At 39.1% G+C, this 23,513-nt stretch overlaps 3 protein-coding genes and 1 pseudogene across 4 annotated transcripts; all 4 read left to right on the top strand.

Annotated features, from left to right (window-relative positions):
* Positions 1-58: 58 nt before the first annotated feature.
* On the top strand, positions 59-843 carry LOC121748061 (annotated as a pseudogene).
* A 1,333-nt stretch (positions 844-2,176) lies between these two features.
* LOC121747014 (protein LATE ELONGATED HYPOCOTYL-like) lies at positions 2,177-7,472 on the top strand. 2 transcript variants are annotated; one of them, XM_042140992.1, is made up of 8 exons: positions 2,177-2,411; positions 2,567-2,592; positions 2,907-3,080; positions 3,182-3,293; positions 3,544-3,605; positions 4,962-5,171; positions 5,364-6,797; positions 6,869-7,472. In XM_042140992.1, the coding sequence occupies exons 3-8, from the start codon at positions 3,042-3,044 to the stop codon at positions 7,253-7,255; spliced, it is 2,244 nt and encodes a 747-aa protein (XP_041996926.1). In that variant the 5' UTR covers positions 2,177-2,411; positions 2,567-2,592; positions 2,907-3,041; the 3' UTR covers positions 7,256-7,472. The 2 variants fall into 2 exon arrangements, with proteins under 2 accessions (XP_041996926.1, XP_041996927.1); XM_042140993.1 differs by lacking the exon at positions 2,567-2,592.
* A 2,640-nt stretch (positions 7,473-10,112) lies between these two features.
* On the top strand, positions 10,113-12,612 carry LOC121747240 (soluble inorganic pyrophosphatase 3-like). Its single transcript, XM_042141241.1, has 9 exons — positions 10,113-10,134; positions 10,212-10,334; positions 10,427-10,455; positions 10,794-10,859; positions 11,269-11,376; positions 11,517-11,582; positions 11,678-11,798; positions 11,901-11,982; positions 12,373-12,612. The coding sequence occupies exons 2-9, from the start codon at positions 10,223-10,225 to the stop codon at positions 12,413-12,415; spliced, it is 627 nt and encodes a 208-aa protein (XP_041997175.1). The 5' UTR covers positions 10,113-10,134; positions 10,212-10,222; the 3' UTR covers positions 12,416-12,612.
* A 2,013-nt stretch (positions 12,613-14,625) lies between these two features.
* On the top strand, positions 14,626-23,156 carry LOC121747133 (brefeldin A-inhibited guanine nucleotide-exchange protein 1-like). The gene is made up of 11 exons (XM_042141127.1): positions 14,626-15,917; positions 16,437-16,754; positions 16,906-17,236; positions 17,465-17,887; positions 18,828-19,117; positions 19,368-19,641; positions 19,858-20,360; positions 20,461-20,782; positions 21,085-21,445; positions 21,632-22,287; positions 22,416-23,156. The coding sequence occupies exons 1-11, from the start codon at positions 14,893-14,895 to the stop codon at positions 23,013-23,015; spliced, it is 5,103 nt and encodes a 1,700-aa protein (XP_041997061.1). The 5' UTR covers positions 14,626-14,892; the 3' UTR covers positions 23,016-23,156.
* The last annotated feature ends 357 nt before the right edge of the window (positions 23,157-23,513 follow it).

The following is a 23,513-nucleotide window of genomic DNA, read 5'->3' as shown; positions in this document are numbered from 1 at the left end:
CAAATTCGACAATATACATTCCACTCGTCTCACTAAAACCTTCTCCCTCTCTCTCTTGAAATCATGGCCGAAGAACCACCACCACCCCACGGCCACCCCACCGCCAAAATGGCCGCCGCCGCCCCAGACGAAAATCCCCACCACAAGGAACAACCCCGCCACCGCGGCGGCCACCCCCCCAAAGACCGCCCTCTGCGTCGCCGCCATCCTCCTCCTCCTCGGCTCCGCCGCCCTCGCCCTCTACCTAATCTACCGCCCCCACCGCCCCAAATTCCGCGTCCTCAGCGCCGCCGCCTACCAGCTCAACACCTCCTCCCCCCCTTCGTCACCGCCACCGCCCAGTTCACCGTCGCCGCCACCAACCCCAGCCGCCGCGCCGCCATCCTCTACGACTCCCTCTCCGCCTACGTCTCCTACCGCGGCCGCGGCATCACCCCCGCCGCCTCGCTGCCGCCGCTCTTGCAGGAGCGGTGGAGCACGGTGGCGCTGACGCCGCTTCTGGGCGGCGCCGCGGTGCCGGTGGAGGCGGAGCTGTCGAACGCGCTGGCGATGGACGAGGCGTACGGCGTGGTCGAGCTGAGGCTGGTGATGGCCGGGAAGATGCGGTACAAGGCCGGGGCGCTCCGGAGCCGGCGCCGCGGCGTTTCTATCGCTTGTGATTTGTTGATCAGTTTGAAGAATGGCTTCGTCGGAAAACTCACGCTTCTTGGATCGCCGCCGTGCAAAGTCTACCTTTGATTTTTCCATTTTTGTAATGTTTTGTATTTTTAATTGTCACAAGTGTAATAATTCGAATAATCGAATCGAACAAAATGTTGTTACTATCTCGAGTGTTAGATTTTACAGGGGCTAAGTACTGTCTCATTTATTGGTGCATATTGGTCTTAAGTCCATATTGATTACTCTGTATATTGGGCCTAGGCCCATTTCCGCTTTCCTTGATTATAAATTGTAAAATACATTTTGATTGTTCTGTATATTAATTAAATTTTGAACATAAATTCGAATAAATTGTAAAATAAAGAATTGAAAGTTTAGAAGACAAATTGAATTTTTTAAACATTGTAATGTATCAATACTTCAATTGAAAACAAATAATAATGGTGGAATAGCTCAATTAACTATTTATGTAATCTAGCGACTTGGCCTATGATGGTTTAATCTTACTCTTTACTCATAAAGTAGTGGTCAAGAGTTGATGGAAAGAAGCAAATAAGGCGATTAAATGGTCATTGTGAGATAATTGATCACAAGTAGTTAATTTACTATCAAGAAAATTTTAGACTCTTGTCAGTTGACATCAACAACCTATCAAATATAAAGTAGATTATGGAGGTAGAGTGTTTATCGTAAAACAGATTAAATTATGTATTGTTTACATCCCACAATTTCTTGAATTATTATCACTAACAACACCGTACTCACAACAAATTATTTTTATGAATAAAATTCACACTCTCCTTGAAATAAAAAGAAGTGTAGAAGTAATCTTTTTATGAATAAAATGAATGATGCCCGAAGGGGCGTAGCGCAGTTGGCAACGGAGGGGCAGATCTTGCTGCAAATTCCATCTCTCAGGGTATGAGGCGGCACAAGTGTGAGGCATTGAGAGATGAGCTTCTGACAATCAGTAATTAAGGCTTCCCTCTTAACGGGCTACTGCGTACCATGATTTAACCCCCTCACATGATGTCGGGTTAGAGTGTAAGGGCCGTCAATGTTATGGATGGTGCAATGAATGATGAAAAAAATGTTACTCCTATTTATTGCAAAATTACTAACGCCAGTGGAGTGCTGTGGCCCTTGTGTAGGCACTTCTAGATAAGGAAAAGGATGGCCACGTAGGCGCGATGGGTCCCACCCTGTCTCGGAAGACGAGTCGAACTCGGGGCGAGTCGGCCGACTCAGCGCTCGACCGCGAGTTTGTGGCTCTCTCTCTTTCTCTGCATATTCTAATAAAAAGAAAACAAATAAAAGCGCAAGGTGGGCCCAGGGACTTCAGGAGGAGACTCATCACCCACTAACTTTTCGCCACCTGGCACCCTCTCCTGCCCTAGCTCCACTGTTGGTTCTCTTCCAGCCTCAAATAAAACCCCCAATTTATTTCATTTTTTAATAATTAAATCTACTCTGTATTTTCTCGTGGCTCACAATTTTCCTCATATCAAAAATAAAAAAACAAAACCACACAATTTTCTCTCTCTTTCTCTCTCTGCTTTCCCCTCTCTTCCCCACTTGCTTTCTCCATTGGAGCTGCTCTCGTTAATTAGCAGGTTGCAGCGGTTAATTGCCTTTTCGAATCACCTTATTGAGCTCGGGGACGGCGTCGGTGGAGATTTCAATACCTTCATGCACGATCAGATGGAGATCGGAGGTTCTGAGCTGTTGTGACGCCATGGCTATCCCCGAAGGTACTTCTCGAGCTCGCAATTAGCTCAATTTTTGTTTTCTATTTGATTGATTTGTTTTGCTGCCAATGTTGATTGATGACTCGCTGAGTCTCCGAGTATACTCGTGCCTACTGATTGAATCGTTGAACCGTTTCTGTTTTTTGGTGGATGCGAAGGTTAAGGCAACATGCGGTTCGTTTTGGTGAGGTTTCTGGATAAGGAGTTACTTACTGCTTATTTTACTGTATTTCGGATTCGGAGATGCGTTTCTCTTTCCTTGCTCTATTTCGCTATCTGTGTTTCCACTTATAATCCTGCTTCTCTGACTACCAGCTTAGTTGAATTGAATCCAAAGCTTGTTTAGTTTTATTAGGTATCTGTTTGTTTCCAATCCTGAGTATTTGAACTGAGAGAAAAAGTAATGCTTAGGAAGAGTTGATGATTGGAAACTGAGGAAGGTTTCGTTTGAGTGTATTTGGTGCAAGTGTTTCTGTTACAAGCTATTTTCTTTTGCAGTACTAGTGTTACTTTATCAAATCCTGTACAATAACACCATCAGCACCACCACGGCCAAGTTTTTTGGTACTGTTACTGGAAGTGATGGACGAAAGCACCGTCTTTATATGAAACCTATCTTGGTTTCGTGTTAAGATGGACCCTTATTCATCGGGTGAAGACGTTATCGTTAAGGTCTTGTTTAACTCGTTATATTTCAATGGAATTGTAAACGGCTACCTAGTTAGTTATCACATGTGTTTTCTAGAACCGTTAGTATTTATTCTTCGTTGCAGACAAGGAAACCTTACACAATTACTAAGCAGCGCGAGCGATGGACTGAAGAGGAGCATAATAGGTTTCTAGAAGCTCTCAAGCTCTATGGGCGTGCTTGGCAGCGAATAGAAGGTCTCTATTATATTGCTTGTTTTATTTTTTTTATCTGTGACTGGAACCTAACTAAATCTATGCCTGGAAATTGGATCAGGTTGATTATATGCTTCCTTGTGTAATCATGTGCACATCATTATTTATACCTGTTATTAAGATGTATTTGTGATTGTTCCTTTTATGAGATTTCTGTTTCTTGGGTGTACTTTCTTTTGATTATGGAGTTGTCCCTGCTCTTCCTTCTGTTTTGTATCTGGTGTTGGCACAGAACATATAGGAACCAAGACTGCTGTGCAGATAAGAAGTCATGCACAGAAGTTTTTTACAAAGGTCAATTCTATTGCCTTCTTTTTCTGTCTTGTTTGTGATACATAAAACTGCCCTTTGCTAGGATTAGATCTCATGCTCGAAATTAGGTGAGTGGAACTGATATGTTACATGTTATTTCTTATTAAGACTCACACAATTGGCAGTGTGCCTGTGATATTATCTTCTGATTCCTTTGGAGTGACATAATTTGAAATTCTGCTTCCGGAGGAACATGTTACATGAATTTTGGGCTAAGTATATAGTATCATTTTAAGTAGTGTCCTTGTTCTTTGATTTTGTGTAGGAAACATCACAAAATTTTACTACTGATGCTTCTAGCTTCCAATGAGCTATTTTCTTGCTTGTTTTCATCTTGAGCTCAGGAAAAGTTACACTCAGTATACGAACTACGTATAAGGGGGGCAAGCTAGTGGACAAAAAAGAGTTTTTTAATTAAGTGAAATTATTTAAAACTATTTCCGTTTATGATCCCCCAAAAACATTTATATTGGACCAAATAAAATACTGTAGCATTTTTCAAGCAAGTGCAAGCTTCTAAGGATGAAGAAGTAGAGGATATGAGGAGTCAAGAAGGATAATTAAGGAAAAAAACTTTATTCTTCTGTTCCTCAAACTACTTTAAAAAATTCATATATATACACTGGATGCTGGTTTGACATGATAATTTGACTTTGTTACGGCTTTAGCCAAACAAATCATCAATACATTATTCAAGTCCAATAATACTTTTGACAAATTTAGCCCAGGATGTTTTTCATCATCAAAAAGTGATTTTCAATATGGGAAGACCGATAAGGAGGAAATGACTCTAAACTGAATGATGGAAATGATTAATTACAAAAAGAAAATAGATGATTGCTTGTAAGGACGTCACAATCCCGCCAAACCCCAAGGCTGGCCCTTATAAACAGAGAAAATGCGGATTATGGTCAGACAAATCCAGCATGAAATGGGTTCAGGCTGGCTCGGTTGGGTTGAGCCAGCCCTTTTTTTGGCTGTGAATTATTCTTTGATGAGTTTATATTTGAGGCCCATAATGCATTATATATTTACTTTAGCTCACTAAGAGCAGGGAGTACAAATGATTTTATCTTATATATTAGGCTGAAATTTGTGGTTTGCTGTTATGAAGAGGCCAAGCACCAGTTGGTATCTACTAAGATACTGAATTGGATATTCTGACATCTTTTGGGTTGTCAAAAGGTGCATTCAGGATGGTGTATTTCTCATTGATCTTGTGGCATATACATCTTAAATACTTAGTTGATTGATAGTTTATCGTATGCTACATTTTGTACCTTGGGATAATTTTGTTCCACCTGTGTTGTGATGCTTAATTTATTTTCTGTAATCCAGTTGGAAAAGGAGGCCATTGTTAAAGGAGTTCCAATTGGGAAATCTCTTGACATCAAAATCCCTCCACCACGGCCTAAAAGAAAACCGAATAATCCTTATCCAAGGAAGACAAGTGCGGGAACTTCTGCTTCCCAAGTGGGGGTGAATGATGGGAAAATATCAAACCCAGTTTCTTCCTCATGTCAGAGTAAAGTAACCGTGGAACTTGAGGTATAAGCTTTTCTTTATGTTAGCAGTGCTAAATTTCATATATGAATAATGTATACAATTTCCCTGCTATAGTTGTATTTGTTTACACTTGTCTTGGCAAGAAAGTACTCTGATATTCAGTTTAGTTTTTTGTTTGTTAGTTCACTTGGAATAAACATGTTCTTTTTTCCCTGTCACGGTATGTTCTACCAGAAACCTTCCGACGATGAGAAAATTGGAAACAGTAAAGAATACTATGACAAGGATGATTGCTTTGAGGCTTTCACTCTCAAGACAGCTCCCTGTGAATTTCCATCTTCAGCAAACAAAATTGCATCTGTATCTGATGCTCCTAAAAACTCATGTACTTTTAGACAATATATCCCACTTTCGGGAGAAGCAATGGATCAGGATGAAACAGCTGCATCCCAGGTCACTACCGAAGCCAAAGGACTTCAGATTGAGAAGTCTGTTAATGACCAGCCTCTTCAGGATAAGCTCGCTTTCAAGATTTCAAATGATGAGCTGAAGCAGTCTGAAAATGATGATACAGTGGGAACTACTGATGCCCCGGCCACACAAAATTATCCTCGCCATGTCCCTGTGCACATTCTGGATGGGAGCTTAGGAATGAGGGCATTCGATATCTCCCAGGATACATCGTATGCAGATTCTGCATTTTGTCAAATGGGCGGGGTCCCTGCTCCTGAAAATCATTTCACGAATCCAGCTGCTTCTGGTATTTCTGAGCATTATGATAGTGCATCAAAATCTTCGGTTCACCAGTCATTCCCCAGTTATCATCCAGTCTTCGCTCCTATCCAAAGTCAAGATGATTACCAGTCATTTCTGCATTTATCAACCACATTTTCCAGTCTTATTGTATCTGCTTTATCGCAAAATCCTTTAGTCTATGCTGCAGCTACCTTTGCAGCAACTTCGTGGCCTTCTCTGAATCCAGAAGCTTCAGTTAAACCATCTACAGCCTCAGCTGCGGCGTTTCAAACAAGGCCTGTAACTTCGACTCCTAGTTTGGCTGCACTTGCTGCAGCTACCACAGCAGCGGCAACTGCATGGTGGGCAGCTCATGGCCTACTTCCTTTATGTGCTCCGTATCATCCTGGCTTTACATCTTCTCCTGCATCAGCATCGGCAGCTCCAATGGCTTGCAGCCAAGATCAAGCTGTAAACAGTGAAAAAAGAGTGAGCAGTCCTGATCCTGCCTTAGGTGGTCAACAACTCGAACCAGAATGCTCCGAGGCTCTTCACAAAAAGCAATCAGTTTCAAAGTTGCCAACATTATCATCTTCAGATTCTGAAGAAAATGAAGGTGTGAAACTGAATGTTGGCTTAGCCACTTCTGGAACAGAAAAGGTCGAGGCTACAGGTGAGCTGAAAGATGTAGACAAGTCCAAGAGCAAAAAGCCAGCAGACCGTTCTTCATGTGGATCGAACACTCCCTCCAGCAGTGAAGTAGAAGCTGATCCTACGGAAAAGCATGCAGAAGGGGAAGAGGAAAAACAGACAGAGGAACAAGAGAAGCAGGATGATATAGAAGCTGCAATGAATCCTTTTTGTGATCCATTTAATCGACGTTGTAGAAGCACAATTAACGTCAGTGACTCCTGGAAGGAAGTATCGGATGAGGTAATAAAGCATTCTGTCCTTTTGAAAACATAGCATGCCAGCATTCATACCTTTATTTTCCGTCAATGCAGGGCCGGCTGGCGTTTCAAAAACTCTTCTCTAGACAAGTACTGCCCCAGAGCTTTTCACCACGTCACGCAAATAAGGGCAACATCAACTGCCTCAGAGAAAATGAGAAAGCCGAAAAGGGACTCCAGTTAGACCTAAATGGTACGGCATGGGGTTCCTTTTCCCAGAAGAAAGGCGAGGAAGATGGCGCATCTGTGATTGGCGAGAACAAGGAAAAAGAAGGCCTGTACACCGGACTGGGACAGTGTAAGCTATCAGCGCGCAGAACTGGATTCAAACCTTACAAGAGGTGTTCAGTGGAGGCGAAAGAGTGTGGTGTGTCGGGAAACGGCCATGATGAAGAGAAATGCCCCAAGAGATTGCGCGTGGAAGGAGAGGCTTCTACTTGATGTTGAGGATTATACGTGTAAAGCTGCTGCGCCGTCTTTGGTATTGCATTATTTTCGCTTCGTTCTGTGTTATGTGTCGAGTTTAATGTATTGATTGAAAGAACTACGTCGTATCGGTACATTTGGTGTAGTTGTTGTTGTGTCTAGGAGACTAAGCAAATGTAATTCAAATAACTTCCTTTGATGGACATATATATTCCTCAGTCACACTTTTCTACTTTGCTTCTTAACAATTTCCTGTGTTTACTTGCAAGAATAGTGTAATCCTTATTTATTATGTAATGGTATAAATGTTTTTTGTGCACAGTATAATGGAGTAATGAAAAGAAAATACAATGTAATTATTAAACATAAGTATATGATTGATAGAAATCCATAAGGTTATAACCTAGAACTAATTGTTGATAGGAGGAACTGAGCATGAAATTTATACATGGTTTCATTTCTTTCTTTACACCGACGTGGAAGCATCTACTACCACGAGTTGCAGTCGTCTGGGCACGAGCAGATTCAGATGGTCATGGACCTCGTGGAGTGATGTTTGCTCTTTAGAGCATTCGCATCGGTTCTCTCTGGGACGGACGGCGTCCGTGCTGCTGGCGCAGCAACACCGTGTCCGTCGTTGTGCTCTTGCCGCTGGCACGGCGCTGCTCGATGCATCGAGCACGTCTGTGCCGCTTAGCAGGCGGCGTGGCGCGTTTCTATTCGTCAACGGATTAGCGTTGGATTTTCTTTTTTTTTTAATAAAAAATAATACCAAAAATTTTAAAAAATATATTTTCGGATTTCCAAAAATATAGCCGTTTTTTGAAATTTTTTAATTTTTTTTTAAAAAAATTAATCCCAAAATCATCTATAAATACACACATTATCATCCATTTTTCACATCAAATTATCTCTCATTCATATTTTTTCATACAACTCATCTACATCTTTCTCTCTCACTCAAACCCTCTCTAAAAATTCAAAAATGGATTTCACCGATATCATTGCGGAAGCGGAGCGCAAAGAACAAGAATACTATGAACAATATCGTGTCGTCTATGAAGCCTATGTCGCCGCCGCTACTCTCGCCCCTCCTCCTCGACCAACTAGATCAATTCGCCGCTACATCCCTCATGACCGTGAGGGAGCCCACGAAAGGCTCGTTGCCGACTATTTTTCCGACCAGCCGCGGTTTCCGAAAGATTACTTTCGGCGCCGTTTTCGCATGTCAAAACGGTTGTTTATGCGTATTGTCAAACACATTGTCCGCTCGTGTTGAATACTTTCAATCACGTAGAGACGCAACCGGTCGGCAAAGTCTCTCGGCGTTGCAGAAGTGTACTTGTGCCCTCCGACAACTTGCTATTGGGCAAACGGCTGACATCTTCGACGAGTATTTGCATGTGGGTGAGTCAACTGGAATCCTATGCCTCAAAAATATTTGCGACGGCGTTCGTTCTGCTTTCGGTGAGGAATTCCTTCGGGCACCCATCAGCGAAGATTGTCAACGGTTGCTTCATCTTCACAAAACAGTCCACGGTTTTCCCGGTATGCTTGGCAGCATTGACTGCATGCATTGAAAGTGGAAGAATTGCCCGAATGCTTGGAGGTGCACGAGGGGATCGAAACAAGACACACAATGTGCGATACCAGAACCCACATTGAGCTACAAGAAGACCTTATTAAACACATTTGGGCGAAATTCGGCCACGAGTAGTAGGTTTTTTTAATTTTATGAATTTAATTATGTAATTTTTTTATTTTTAGGATTTAAATTATGTAATTTTCAATTTTTAGGATTTTAATTATGTAATTTTAATTTTTAGGACTTTAATTATATAATTTTTAATTTTTATGATTTTAATTATGTAAATTTTAATTTTTTAGTAATTTGTAATAGTATTCTGTGTATTTTTAATGCATTTTAATATTGTGAAAATGTTTTTATTTGAATTGAATAATAGAATGGTGGGACCCTTGAGCATGTCCTTGCGGAAGAGCATGGATGTGGATGTTGTGCTCTTGGGGAAGAGCGAGGAGTAAAAAATGAATAAAAGTGGGTCCGGGCCCACTTCCATGCTCTTGCCAAAGAGCATGGATGGGGATGCTCTCGGGATGGTGTATGTTGCGAGGGAGCTGATGCATATCACACGTGGTAGATCGTTTTGCACTAATGGCGGATCCAGAACTTAACTTTGGGGTTGAACCATTGGGTGCAATCATTTTGCACCAATCGAAGAAAGATTTTTTACTTCAATAAGTAGTAAAATTATAATTCGAAGTTTAAAATACAAAAAGACATGGTTAACTCTACTTCTTATGCCTGACCATGGCATTTCCGGCCGACCCTAAGGGAAAATTAGCCCCCTATTCGTGGTCGAAGCCCCTCCCACCCCTCTAAATCCCTACTGCATATCACCAAGGGCTACGTGGCCGGAGGTAGCCGGATAGCCTCGTTCATATATCATGTCGTCCGACTCTATCCACATGTCGTCCCAAATCGAACCTGACCGAACCATATCAATTGATGCCCGCTTTGTTGGTCACTACTACTTATTTATAAACCATTTCATTTGCGTCATAATTTTTCCTACCAAGCTTCCTAAATCTATTAAGTAATCAACCAAAAAAAACAAATTAATTATATTGCACCTTTTGATCTCAGTTCTTACAACATTTCCAATTCTATTATAAACAAATCAAACTGAATACCGATATGTATGGATCACCAAGTGTCTGAATTATACATATTTCATAGTTATACAATAATTTATAGTACTACCTTTTTACATGGATCGATTTACATGTGTTACCGTACTAACTATATATTATGCTAATACGTTTCATTAATTGCCATTAACATTCTTGGGCAGTTTCAATCTACTAATAAAAAAGTAGTAATGCTTTTTCTTGATTCAAAGCATATTAATGAATGAAATCAAAGTTAATTCTCTCTTTTTTTTTTTTGCAGATTGATTGAAAATGAGCACACCAGAAGGATCAAAATCGGAATCTCCAAAGCTGAACAAGAGAATCTTGTCGTCCTTGTCCAAGAGATCAGTCATTGCACATCTTTGGCATGACATTGAAGTTGGTAAATTCATTAATCTCAATTTGATTATGTTAATTAAATTAGTTAATTACATCACGCCATTTTCAATTCATCGTGTTTTTGTTTCACTGCAGGAGCTGAAGCGCCTCACATTCTCAATTGTGTATGTTATGTCACGAGGGTCTAATTTTCCTTTAGGGTTGCCAGAGAAAAAACGATGTGAAATTACAATTTTGCCACCTATACGCATGCTTTTTAGAAAAAAATGCGAAACGATGTTTTTATCTCATCAAAGTAAAAAATAAACTCTTCTCGGTCTCGTTTCATTCACTTTCAGGGGTGCGAGTTATTTTCGTTCAATGGATCCATCTCTCAAAATTATGTTCGCAGTTTGGATCAATATACTTGATTAACTAATTTTTTCCCATCATTACTTTCTAATTTTTAGGTAATTAGGAGAAAGGTGATTAATCAATATTAAAGAGTATGAGTTTTTGACAGGTTGTGGAGATAACAAAAGGAAGTAAAGTCAAATATGAACTTGACAAGAAAACTGGCCTCATAAAGGTTGGTCACTTGTTATACTCTTTGGCTATCTTTTGGATTTTGACATAACCATTGCTTTTATCAAAATAACAATTCACTAATTTATAGTAATTGATTTCATCAAAACTATAGTAATTCACTAATTTTTATTGGAGTGATGTTATTCGACCATAACGCTATAATTTCAATTCAAATAAAAAGCCTTCATTTATAAGTGGTATGGTAAAACATGTAATTTATATTACAAGTATATGATTATTCTTATACTAACAATTATATCCTTCATTGGAATCAGTAAGTGATGATAGTATAAATAATTGAGGATTAAATAATATCGTTAATTTATCATTTTTGAGTAAAATTTACAGAAAATACTCTTTTATGACAAGTATATAGCTTTATTCGTATGGTTGTTTTAAAACTTGTTCAGGTTGATCGTGTTCTATACTCGTCGGTGGTATATCCCCACAACTACGGTTTCATCCCACGCACACTATGCGAAGACAATGATCCCATTGATGTCTTGGTCCTTATGCAGGTACCAACATTATGAATGTTTCCATCTATTTCTTCGTTTCTTAAAATTTGTCGATTTTCATTTATAAACTATACACATAATATATTATTTTCACTATATCACCTTCATTAAAATCCGTGTCATACCCTATTATGAAACAGGAGCCCGTCCTTCCGGGCAGTATGTTGAGGTGCAGGCCTATCGGGCTGATGCCCATGGTCGACCAGGTATATCCGGTGCATCCGTCCTAATTCAAATATAACCAAGTTATTATAATCACGTCGATTAATTAACTAACCGGATAAAACCAAAAAAAAAACAGGGGGAGAAAGATGATAAGCTGATAGCAGTATGTGCCGATGATCCAGAGTACAAACACTACACTGACATCAAACAACTTGCTCCTCATCGACTCATGGAAATTCGACGATTTTTCGAAGATTGTAATTATTTTAATTCATTGTTACGTTTGATTAATTTCAATTACTATTATGTAACCCCTCTAATTGAATATGTGTGTGTGTAATTACTGTGTTTGTGTGTAGATAAAAAGAATGAAAATAAAGAGGTGGCAGTGAACGACTTCTTGCCTCCGGCGGCTGCGCTGGAAACAATTCAACAATCTATGTGAGTCAATGCATGAATGCATTTTTAGAGTAGATTGTCGGAACGGCGTGAAAACTGGTTGAATTCTGGTCTGTCTCGTGATTGCTGATGTTTTTCAACCAAAGGATGCCGTTTGTTGTGTGAACAGATGCTCATTGGATGTGACGTCAACGTATGATTTTACGAATATATAATTTCAGGAAAAAAGTATTTGTGATATAGTTGCAAAGAAATCATTTTTCTGCTTGATTTTTTAAGTTGAGTCACACACCAAAATTTATATTTTTTCCACAATTTACCCTCTTTGTTTACATTTCACTTAAAATTCCAAAAACATAGTAATTTTTTTTATTTTGCAAAAAAAAAAAAGAACATGGTTTCTATAACTCTTTTTTTTTATGACTTGTGCAGTGATCTATATGCTGAATATATTTTGCTGACTCTGAAGAAATGAGGCATCAGAAATCAGCAGTTTTTGGGAGGAGATGAAGCTGATTAATACTGAATAAGAGTGTGTTAGTTAGTACTATTATAATACCTTAAATAAAAATTCGTCCTATTATTTTCATTGATGAGTTTTGCATAGTTTGTAATTTGGATGGTTGTATTTACACAGTTGCAAAGATCAATATATATATAATTTGTACTTTATCAACGAAATTGATTTGTTGAATACAAATTCATCCCACGCCGGGAGTCTGGGGAAAGTTGGAAAGTGTATATAATTCATGTCCTCCTCTATTTCCTTGATTAGTCGGGTAATTCTTGTTCTCCTATGTTTGCATGATTTGAGCATCTTGTCTTAGTTATAAAAAATTTGATGCACAAAAATAGTGGTTCCTTCTTAACAAAATTGATTGCCTTTTTTCGACAATGGTTTGCTTACAAATTACGAATTCAGAAATCAAACTATAATACATTTTGTTGAATAGTCAAATGAACTACAATTGGAATGATTTTCGTAGAAAAGTTATTTTGGATTTTAATTTCTAATTTATGAAATAGCTCTGAAAAATTAAATAAATGGACTTCTTACGACAACAAAACATAGCTTCGTTAGTTAGGCAATTTCCCCTTTAACTAATAGATCAGATGTTCGAGTCATCCTGAACAAACAACGAGCTTTTGTTTCATTTAAATAAGTTTATATCTTATTTTATTCATTCCACATCAATTTTATTATTTTAAACCAAACGATTATAAATACAGTAAATTCTGTCGACATTAATTGCAAGAGTAGAAAATTATTGCAATGCCCAAAAAATAGAAAATTACTAATAAGTAAAGTTTGACAAAAATGTAGGAATTACAATTAGAATTTAGGACAATTGAAGTTAATGTAATCTATATTTATACAACCCTTGAATCGTCGGTGAAGATATTGCACAAGTTTGACCGAAAGCTTCAAAATTGATTTATGAAAATTAAAAAGTTCAAAAATTCAAGTACAAAATTACTCTTTTGCTTGAAAAAAATCCAAATACTCAAAATTACTTTTTAGTGTCGGTAATCCGAATAAGGGGTGTTATAACTTACAACTATAATCCTAATTTCCAAATAATTAACCAAAATGATTGTTTTAGAAAACAAACAAATAAAAATTAATTATAAGAGCATAAGCAATGGCGCCCGTCCCGGCGTGCCAGAATTCCGCGGCGGACGTCCGCCATTGTGCATGGTATGCACGGATACGGAATTCAGCCGAGGACACCGCAGTTCCGCGGCGTTACGCGGAATTCCGTTGTGACAGACGTGCGGACGTCCGCCATTGCGTTGACTCTCACGGACGTCCGCCCGGAATTCTCGTTTATTGCATTAAATTTTTTTTAAAATTTCTATAGAACGATATTATTGAAGAAGTATGGCAGCGGAGTGGTCGTCGTTGATGTAGTTTTTAATTATTGAATTTTTTATAATTTGGTGAAATGTACTTTTTTTTATTTAATGGAATTTTTCCCTATTTGTGTCGAAATTTTAATTCCGTAAATTGTTTAATTCCGGAAATTTTTTAATTTGTGAATTTGTGATTTTTTAATTGTGGGAAGTCCTTGGGATGTCCGCCACTGTGCAGTGGGAAGTCCTTATGACGTGACAGTGCAGTGGGAAGTCCGTATGACGTGGCAGATGGTGTTTTTGATAATTCCGCGCCAGTGCTAATGCTCAAAGAAAAAATAAAAATTAATTAGAAATAATTAAAATCTTTGTCGAAACAATTGAATAGTGAGCACCAATTAATGTTGGTCCCGGAAGGCGGCATTAGGGCATAGTCGCCCTTATCACACAATCTTCGCACTGCTATACGACTACATGATAGTCTTATTCGCATGTAGAGTGACCAAATATAAGAAAGTGTTCATCCATTTACAACGCATCGGGTACGCCGAAGACCACAATCACACTAGCACAGATCAAGAGTTGCAAACTTCATATGAATTGCTCGACTCGACCACACCTTTACATGTAATATTTTCATGGATCGGTTCCAATTGACGTTCCTCGGATTAATAGTGGCGGCAATTTAATTTTAAATAAATTGATGAAATTGTATAAGTCAAAACTCAAAATAGAATTATTAGAGTTTTCCATAAATAAAATCATTGTGATTTACATGTTCTATTGACTCTTGGATTTGGTCCCGATATTATAAAGCACAAGAAATTAAACACGAATTGAATAAAAAAGGAAAAATAAAAGAAAAAGAAAGAGCGACGAACAGAGAAGAAGAGAGATCGGAATTCGGAAACGAAGGTGTGAAGGCGATCCAATTCAACTGAGGAAGCAGTGGAATTGCTTCCGATTCACGACGACGACCACTGCAATAATCGCCACTGTAATTAATCCTCTCAGATTCATTTCATTCAATCCAATTTCCGCATTTGAGCTCGAGATTTAGGGAATGCGGTTTCCGCAATTGGAGACGTAGGGCGGTCGATGTCGGCGTCTCAAACCCTAGGCGGCGCATCCCGCTGCGGCTGGGTGCTGGGGCCTTCGCTCGACAAGATCATCAAAAATGTGGCGTGGAGGAAGCACTCTCAGCTCGTTTCCGCCTCCAAATCCGCTCTCGACAAGCTCGAATCTCTCTCCGACGACCCCTCCGATCCCGCCTCCTGCTCCCCTCTCTATGGTCTCTCCTCCTCCGATGCCGACCTCCTGCTTCAGCCGCTCATCGCCGCGCTCGAATCGGCCTACCCTAAGGTCGTCGAGCCGGCTCTCGATTGTGCCTTCCGTCTCTTCTCATTTGGCCTCATCCGCGGCTGCGAGATCAAGGAGGATGTCTCGATTATCTACCGAATCATTGATTCCGCCTGCAAATGTGCTGCAATTGCCGATGAGGCGATTGAGCTGGCGGTGCTGAAGGTTTTGCTGGCGGCTGTTCGATCTCCGTGCAATCGCATTCTCGGTGATTGTTTAATCTATATCGTTAGGTCTTGCTACAATGTGTACCTCGGCGGCCACAGTGGTACCAATCAGATCTGTGCCAAGGCTGTTCTTGCGCAGATGATGATCATTGTTTTCACTCGAACGCAGGAGAATTCGATGCACGTTGACGTGAAGAACATTTCGGTTTTTGAATTGCTTGAGTTTGCGGATAGGAATCTTAATGAAGGGAGTTCTATTCATTTCGCTCAGACCTTTATCAATGAGATTATGGAGTGTAAGGATAGCCCTTTCATGGTGAAATCGCCTACGGAGTTGCAAAATGGTTCCAAAGCTTCTGAAGAAAGACCTGATGAGGAAAGCAGAAAATCTGTTGATGAGAGTGCTGATGTTAGCGAGTATAGTACGATTAGGGAGGATGGTTTTATGCTCTTCAAGAATTTATGCAAGTTGTCTATGAAATTTTCATCACAAGAGAGTTCTGATGATCAGATTCTGCTGAAGGGAAAAACCCTCTCCTTGGAGCTCTTGAACGTGGTCATGGGAAATGCAGGGCCAATCTGGTGTACAAACGAGAGGCAAGTACCAAGCTGTAGAATGATTCATGTGCACCTAATTGAACATGATCTCTAGTTAGCATTTTTGGCTAAATCAATAGGGAGATCTCTGCATAAGTATCTATGTGGATTAAGATTAGTTCTCCTACAAAGTTGATCGAATTTGCCTTGATAGATTAATAGATTAGTCAAGATAGTAGGATGAACAAGTATGGTGCTGAGTCTGTGTCATATTGAGCTTCTTTAGCAGGGAGGTGATGTGAATGGAAAGACCCTAATATGAAAATATCCCCAAGATGAGTTGCAACATTAGCCCTTTTGAAACTCAAAACTTTATCTTCATGATTCTTAATAACTGGCTGAAGTGAAGGGAATCATACTTGCAGTTGCACAAATAATTTCTTGATTATTAAGAGGTTTTCTCTTTGTTGTATATTAGGGGAATGTTTTGTTTATGAAGTAGCTAATATGTTCTTCTGTTTCTTGTATGTTATGGGAATGTTTTGTTTACGAAGTAGCTAATATGCTCTTCTCTAACAGGTTTCTTAATGCTGTCAAGCAATACCTGTGTCTGTCATTGTTGAAGAACAGTGGACAATCTGTAATGTCTATTTTTCAACTTCTTTGTTCAATATTTTGGAACCTGTTGTTGAAATTTAGGTCTGGGTTGAAATCAGAGATTGGAATTTTCTTTCCCATGTTGATTCTTCGAGTACTAGAGAATGTGCTCCAGCCTAGTTTCTTGCAGAAGATGACTGTTTTGGGTTTATTAGAGAAGATCTCTCAGGATCCACAGATTGTTATTGATATTTTTGTCAACTACGATTGCGATGTGGATGCTCCCAACATATTTGAAAGGTACAGAGAGTTTGATCCCAAATTGTTGTTGTTTTTGGTATATTTTAACTACTAAATAATTTCCTTTAGTTGGCCAAATACTTGGATTTCAATAGCCCTTTACAGTATTCTATAGCTTGTGCCAATTTTTAATTCCCCTAGAATTTTGCAGGTCTGTCAATGGCCTTCTAAAAACTGCTCTAGGTCCACCTCCTGGTTCCATTTCCTCCTTATCTCCCATCCAAGATATGACATTTCGTCATGAATCAGTTAAGTGCCTAGTGAGGATAATTAAATCAATGGGATCATGGATGGACCAACAGCTGAAAGTTGGAGAATGTAATCCAACAAAGACCTCTGATAATGAAAATGTGGTTGAGAGTCCGAATTACCACAACGATGATGCAACTAATGCTGATTTTGAGCTGCACCCAGAAGCAAACTCTGAAATTTATGATGCTGCAACACTGGAGCAGCGTAGAGCTCATAAGTTGGAAATTCAGGTTTGCGTATTATTTCTCTTTAAGTAATTTATCTGTGTCCTCAAGAATTCTAAAGTAGGAGTCAAATTTTTGGGTAACTTAATGTCAGAATAGGGTTGCATTCTAACAATGCAAATATTTACCATGTAAAACTAGTTGTCTAATCTCGTACGAGTCAAAATTTTCTTATAGTGGAAGACTGGTATGATTTGGAACATTTCAGTGATTATGTCAGTGTAATGGATGCAGAAAGGTACTGCGCTGTTCAATAGAAAACCATCAAAGGGAATTGAGTTCTTGATAAAAGCCAAAAAAGTTGGTAGCTCCCCTGAAGAAGTGGCTCATTTTCTGAAAACTACTTCTGGCCTGAATGAAAGTATGATAGGTGATTATTTTGGTGAGCGGGAGGAATTCCCTATGAAAGTCATGCACGCTTATGTTGATTCCTTCAACTTTGAGAAGATGGGCTTTGGTGAAGCAATCCGATTCTTTCTAAGAGGATTTAGGCTACCTGGAGAAGCACAAAAGATCGACCGCATCATGGAAAAGTTTGCAGAGCGCTATTGTAAATGCAATCCGAACTCGTTCACCAGCGCAGATACGGCTTATGTCCTTGCTTACTCTGTCATAATGCTCAATACCGATGCCCATAATAGTATGGTAAAGGATAAGGTGCATTTCTGATACTTCAGTAGTTTCTTTTCTATTCTGTCAATGTTTCCAGGAATGTTTCTAATTTGTTTGAAAGGGGAAAGTAACATGCTTCTAGACTTGTAGTAATGAGCATCTGTGACAATATTATTGGAAATAAAGTGCATGTATACTTAATGACAAGAATTCGAACAGTTTGGTTGCATAGTATAGTCTTATTTCTTTTTGGCATCCCAGTGCTATCTCCCAGCATAAAAGTCAAACTATGTACTACTGAAGTATTCTCTTTTAACTTGATACCTTCATTGTAATCTTATTTAGATTCACGATTCAATATCCTCTTGGGTATGCTTTACTATGCACGCATTATGATTTTCTTTCTTCACTCTGCATTCTGCAACACTTTAGTCTATATAACTTCAGTAAGGTAATATCTATTTTATTGAGAATGAGATCTTTAAATTTTATGCAAAAGAGTTCTTAACTCTGAAGTTTGAGTATAATTTTTCCTTTACCCTAATTTTATGAAATTAATTAAAAACCATTTCATGTATATGGTCTTAATTTGCATGATATGATCTTTCTGTTCTAAATAAACTTTCCAGAAGTGTTCTTTGACATGCTTCCTCTTTGTTGGTGAACTCTAAGCCATTATTATCTGCTAGAAGCATGGTCCAGAAACAAATAAATTGGATATCATAGCACCTTAGAAGTACTAAACAATTGAATAATTCCTTCTGGACATTCATAATCTAAGCTTGCAGGGACCCAAGATGTCCCATGTATCTCGGATTCTCGGACCCATTTTTTTATATTCATGAATAGGCCAAAGATGTGAAAGTAAAAGTGTTTTACTTATACTACACTTGTTTTCCCCAGTTCTAGCTACTCCTTGATTTGGTTTTGTTTGTAAGTGTGGGCTTCTTCTGACTTATATTGAGATTGGATTTTGACTTTGAAGATGACCAAGGCTGATTTCATTCGGAATAACCGAGGCATAGATGACGGAAAGGACCTATCTGAGGATTACTTGGGCTCTCTGTATGACCATATTGTGAAAAATGAGATTAAAATGAAGCCTGATCCTTCCGCTCCACAAAGCAAACAAGGAAACAGCCTGAATAAACTGCTGGGCTTAGATGGCATACTCAATCTGGTATGGAAGCAGCCTGAAGAAAAAGCACTGGGTGCAAACGGATATCTGTTAAAACATATCCAAGAACAGTTTAAAGCAAAATCTGCAAAATCAGAGTATGATCCAGTTCCACTTTACAGTAGTTTGCTAGACTATTTTTGTATTAGATATTTGTTATCTAGAACCAGTATCAGGCTATCATCTACTTGGAATAGGAAGAGGCCTAAACAGAACTATCAGTTGAACTTATTCGATGCAATTGGAGTAAACTATAATGCAATGTTATGATTATGTTTCTGGTTTTTCATTCTGAGGGTGTCTACTACTTTGCAAAATTTTCTCAAGTATTCCCTTTTTCTACTGCAGAGTTGTTTATCATGCTGTAGCAGATCCTGCAATATTGAGGTTCATGGTTGAAGTTTGTTGGGGTCCAATGCTTGCTGCATTTAGTGTAACTCTGGGCCAGAGTGATGACAAGGAGGCTACTTCTCAGTGTTTACAGGGCTTCCGATATGCTGTGCATGTTACAGCAATGATGGGGATGCAAACCCAGAGGGATGCTTTTGTTACCACTGTTGCTAAATTTACTTACCTTCATTGTGCTGCAGATATGAAACAAAAAAATGTAGATGCAGTGAAGGTATATGTCAATTTGACCCTTCAATAAATAAACCACTTGTGTGTGATATCTGCTTACCTTTAACTCAAGAGTCAAGACCACCATGACGAGTATAATATTTATGTGTGGTTTCCTTAATCTCGATGAATCTCTGAGCTGATTGTATGGGTATTTTGGTTATATGAAGTATTCATATTCCATGAAAGTGATCTGAGGCAAACTGTGTTTCCTTTTCAGGCCATTATATCAATTGCTATTGAAGATGGCAATAACCTTCAGGAATCATGGGAACACATTTTGACATGTTTATCCCGGTTTGAGAATCTACAGCTCTTGGGAGAGGGAGCACCATCTGATTCATCCTTCCTTAATACATCTAACTCAGAACAAGATGATATTACATTAAGAAATGTAAATTATCCATCCCTGAAGAGAAAAGGAACACTCCAGAACCCAGCTGTAATGGCAGTTGTTCGAGGGGGCTCTTATGATAGCACCTCTCTTGGAAAAAACACTCCTGGTCTTGTTTCTCCAGAGCAGATCAATCATTTCATTTCAAACTTGTATTTGCTTGACCAAATAGGGAATTTTGAACTAAACCACATTTTCGCTCATAGCCAGAGGTTAAACAGTGAAGCAATTGTGTCCTTTGTAACGGCACTCTGCAAAGTCTCCATGTTAGAATTGCAGTCTCCAACTGATCCACGCGTGTTTAGCCTCACAAAACTCGTGGAAGTTGCGTAAGATCCTTTCCTGAATTGAAAGTAATGATTAATCTTAGTGCTGTCCTTGTGTCATTTAGATTGGGAAATAAAACAAATTGATGCCTTTGTTTTGCAGACATTATAACATGAATCGCATAAGACTTGTGTGGTCCCGGATATGGAGTGTCCTTTCCGATTTTTTTGTGGCGGTTGGGTTGTCAGAAAATCTGTCTGTTGCAATCTTTGTTATGGACTCACTGCGGCAACTTGCTATGAAATTCCTAGAACGAGAAGAACTGGCAAATTACAACTTTCAAAATGAATTTTTGATACCCTTTGCAGTTGTGATGCAGAAAAGTAATTCCACAGAGATCAGAGAGTTAATAGTTCGATGTATCTCTCAAATGGTCCTCAGTCGGGTCGGTAACATAAAATCTGGATGGAAGAGTGTTTTCACGGTAATGTTTTATTTCACATTTAATCATGGATGCTTTCATTTCCAAGTATCTTTCATATAGTTTTTTATGGAACTTCCATGGAAGTTCATGTTACACTTTGTGATCCAGCTACCAGTGAGACTAGCTTTTAGATTTTTGAGATGGCTAATAGTTGTAGAAGGTGCATACTTTTGTTCAGACTGATTAATGAACTTCCTTAATTCATCGAGTTTTAGTAAAGATTGAAATAAAGCAATTGCTTCTTAGATTATATTTTGAACTATATTGTGATGCCTTGGTTGGCCTTTGAAATGTGATTTCAGGTTTTTACAGCGGCTGCAGCTGATGAAAGGAAGAGCATAGTCTTGTTGGCCTTTGAAACAATGGAGAAAATAGTGCGGGAATATTTCCCCTACATAACTGAGACAGATGCTTTGATTTTTACAGATTGTGTCAAGTGCCTCATCACCTTCACAAATAGTAGATTTAACAGTGATGTCAGCCTCAATGCTATTGCTTTTCTGCGGTTCTGTGCTGTCAAACTTGCAGACGGTGGACTTGTTTGTAGGGAAAAAAGTAAGGAGGATGATTCTTGCGGTCAAGTTTTAAATGAAAATGCTGTCGAGGGTCAAACTTGCACAGACAAGGATGACTATGCGAATTTCTGGATTCCCTTGCTTTCAGGTATTTAATTTAATTGGTAATCATTCTGGTGGCAGTCTAGCCACAAATGGTTGTATCTCTGGTCACAAAAAATGTCTTGTTTTTCCAATGTCTTTGTAGTCTTGTTCTTATTGGTGGATATAACAAATTTACCGATTGATACCCCTTGCTTTAGGTTATTGATTTTTTTTATTAATTCAACTTCAGGACTATCAAAATTGACATCAGATCCTCGAGCAGCCATCAGAAAGGGTGCTCTGGAAGTCCTGTTCAATATTTTAAAGGATCATGGTCAACTTTTTACACAACCATTCTGGGCTAATGTTTTCAATTGTGCGATCTTTCCCATATTCAGAATCAGTGTTGACATTAAAGATTCTGGTCCCTTACATCCCGAGGGGAATGTATGGGATTCCGAAACTTCTATAGTTGCAGCAGAGTGTCTTATTGACTTATTTGTCCATTTCTTCGATATGGTCAGAACCCAGATGCATGGAGTAGTATCCATACTAGTGGGGTTCATGAAAAGTCCAGGTCAAGGCCCCTCAAGTGCGGCGGTAGCTGCTTTGATGCGTTTGGCTAATGATTTAGGGAGCAAACTTTCCGAAGATGAGTGGCAAGATATCGTTCTCTGTTTGAAAGAGGCAGCTGGTTCCAGTCTGCCTGATTTCGCGAAGCTTCTGAAAACCATGGACAGCATTGAGATTCCAGATGTTTCTCAGCCCGATAATGAAATGGAATTTTCTACCAGCCGTGGAGTAAATAATTATGGCTCTGAGGATAATAACGAAAACCTGCAAATTGTGGCATATATCGTATCAAGGATGAAAGTCCATATTAATATACAGCTACTTGTTATACAGGTTCATGCTCTCTCTCTCTCTCTCTGAGTCGTGCGTTTACCAGCGTGCCAAATCTTTTTTCTTAAAACTCAATTCTCGAATTTGATAGCTCGTTGAAGTTTCATGCTGTTCTTTCTCCTTACTCACAGGTTGTGACTGATATTTACAAGATCCACTGGAAGTCCCTGTCTCCAAATATTGTCACCACAGTACTCGGAATCTTTTCATCAACATCGTCTCACTCTCACGATTTGAACTCCCAAACATCATTACTGCTCAAGCTAGACAGAGCATGCTCTATGCTGGAGATCTCAGGTCCACCACTCATTCACTTCGAAAACGAGTCATACAAGAGCTACCTAAACTTCTTGCATGATCTACTAGTGAACAGTCCATCTCTGTCCGAGGAGAAGAATGTGGAAGGCGAGCTTGTTTCTGTATGCAAGCAAGTGCTGCAGACATACCTCGGGTGCAGTGGATTCGAATACGTATCACAGGATAAACCTAGGGCGAACTGTGTTCTCCCACTAGGCTCCGCGAAGAAGGAGGAATTAGCAGCTCGGACGCCTCTAGTTCTATCAGTTATGCGAATTTTGGGCAGTCTAGAGAGGGATTCGTTCAGGAGGCATGTTTCTGAGCTGTTTCCGTTGCTGGTGGGTCTCGTGCGAAGCGAGCATAGTTCGATGGAAGTGCAGAGGGTTTTGAGCAGTATATTTCAGTCGTGTATAGGTCCTTTAGTATGTAAGTGAGCCTTGTTTATGTATAGAGTATAAATTGAGATTCTTCTCTTGCCTCATTCATTATCGATAGGAAGATTCTATATTGAGGAACGAACAAAGCCATTTTGGATTACTTTAGAAATATATGCATTTATACTCATTTTGGCTACACTACCATTCTTGTTTTTTATTCCATTATTATCCACATTTTGTTATTCGTTGCAAGGTAGATGCGATTATGTATTAATTCTCGTGTCATCCCACATGCCTTTTTTTGGGACGAGGGAGTATTATGTATTATACAAATATACTATTTTTATTACAATTATAAACCTAACAAATAAATTCTTTGTGTTGAACAATTTTAATGCTATTTGACTAGATTTTCAGATTTTGGCATTTAATTTTCAAATTTTGTGATATTGGATTTTTGAATTTTTACAGTACTCCCTCCGTCCCTCTGTAGTTGAGTCGTATTTCTTTATGGGTTTTCCAACTGTAGCTGAGTCATTTCTTTTTTTTTTTGCA

Source organism: Salvia splendens, chromosome 9 (genome assembly GCF_004379255.2).
Source record: "Salvia splendens isolate huo1 chromosome 9, SspV2, whole genome shotgun sequence".
Lineage (NCBI taxonomy): Eukaryota > Viridiplantae > Streptophyta > Magnoliopsida > Lamiales > Lamiaceae > Salvia > Salvia splendens.
This window is presented reverse-complemented; position numbering and strand designations above follow the sequence as displayed.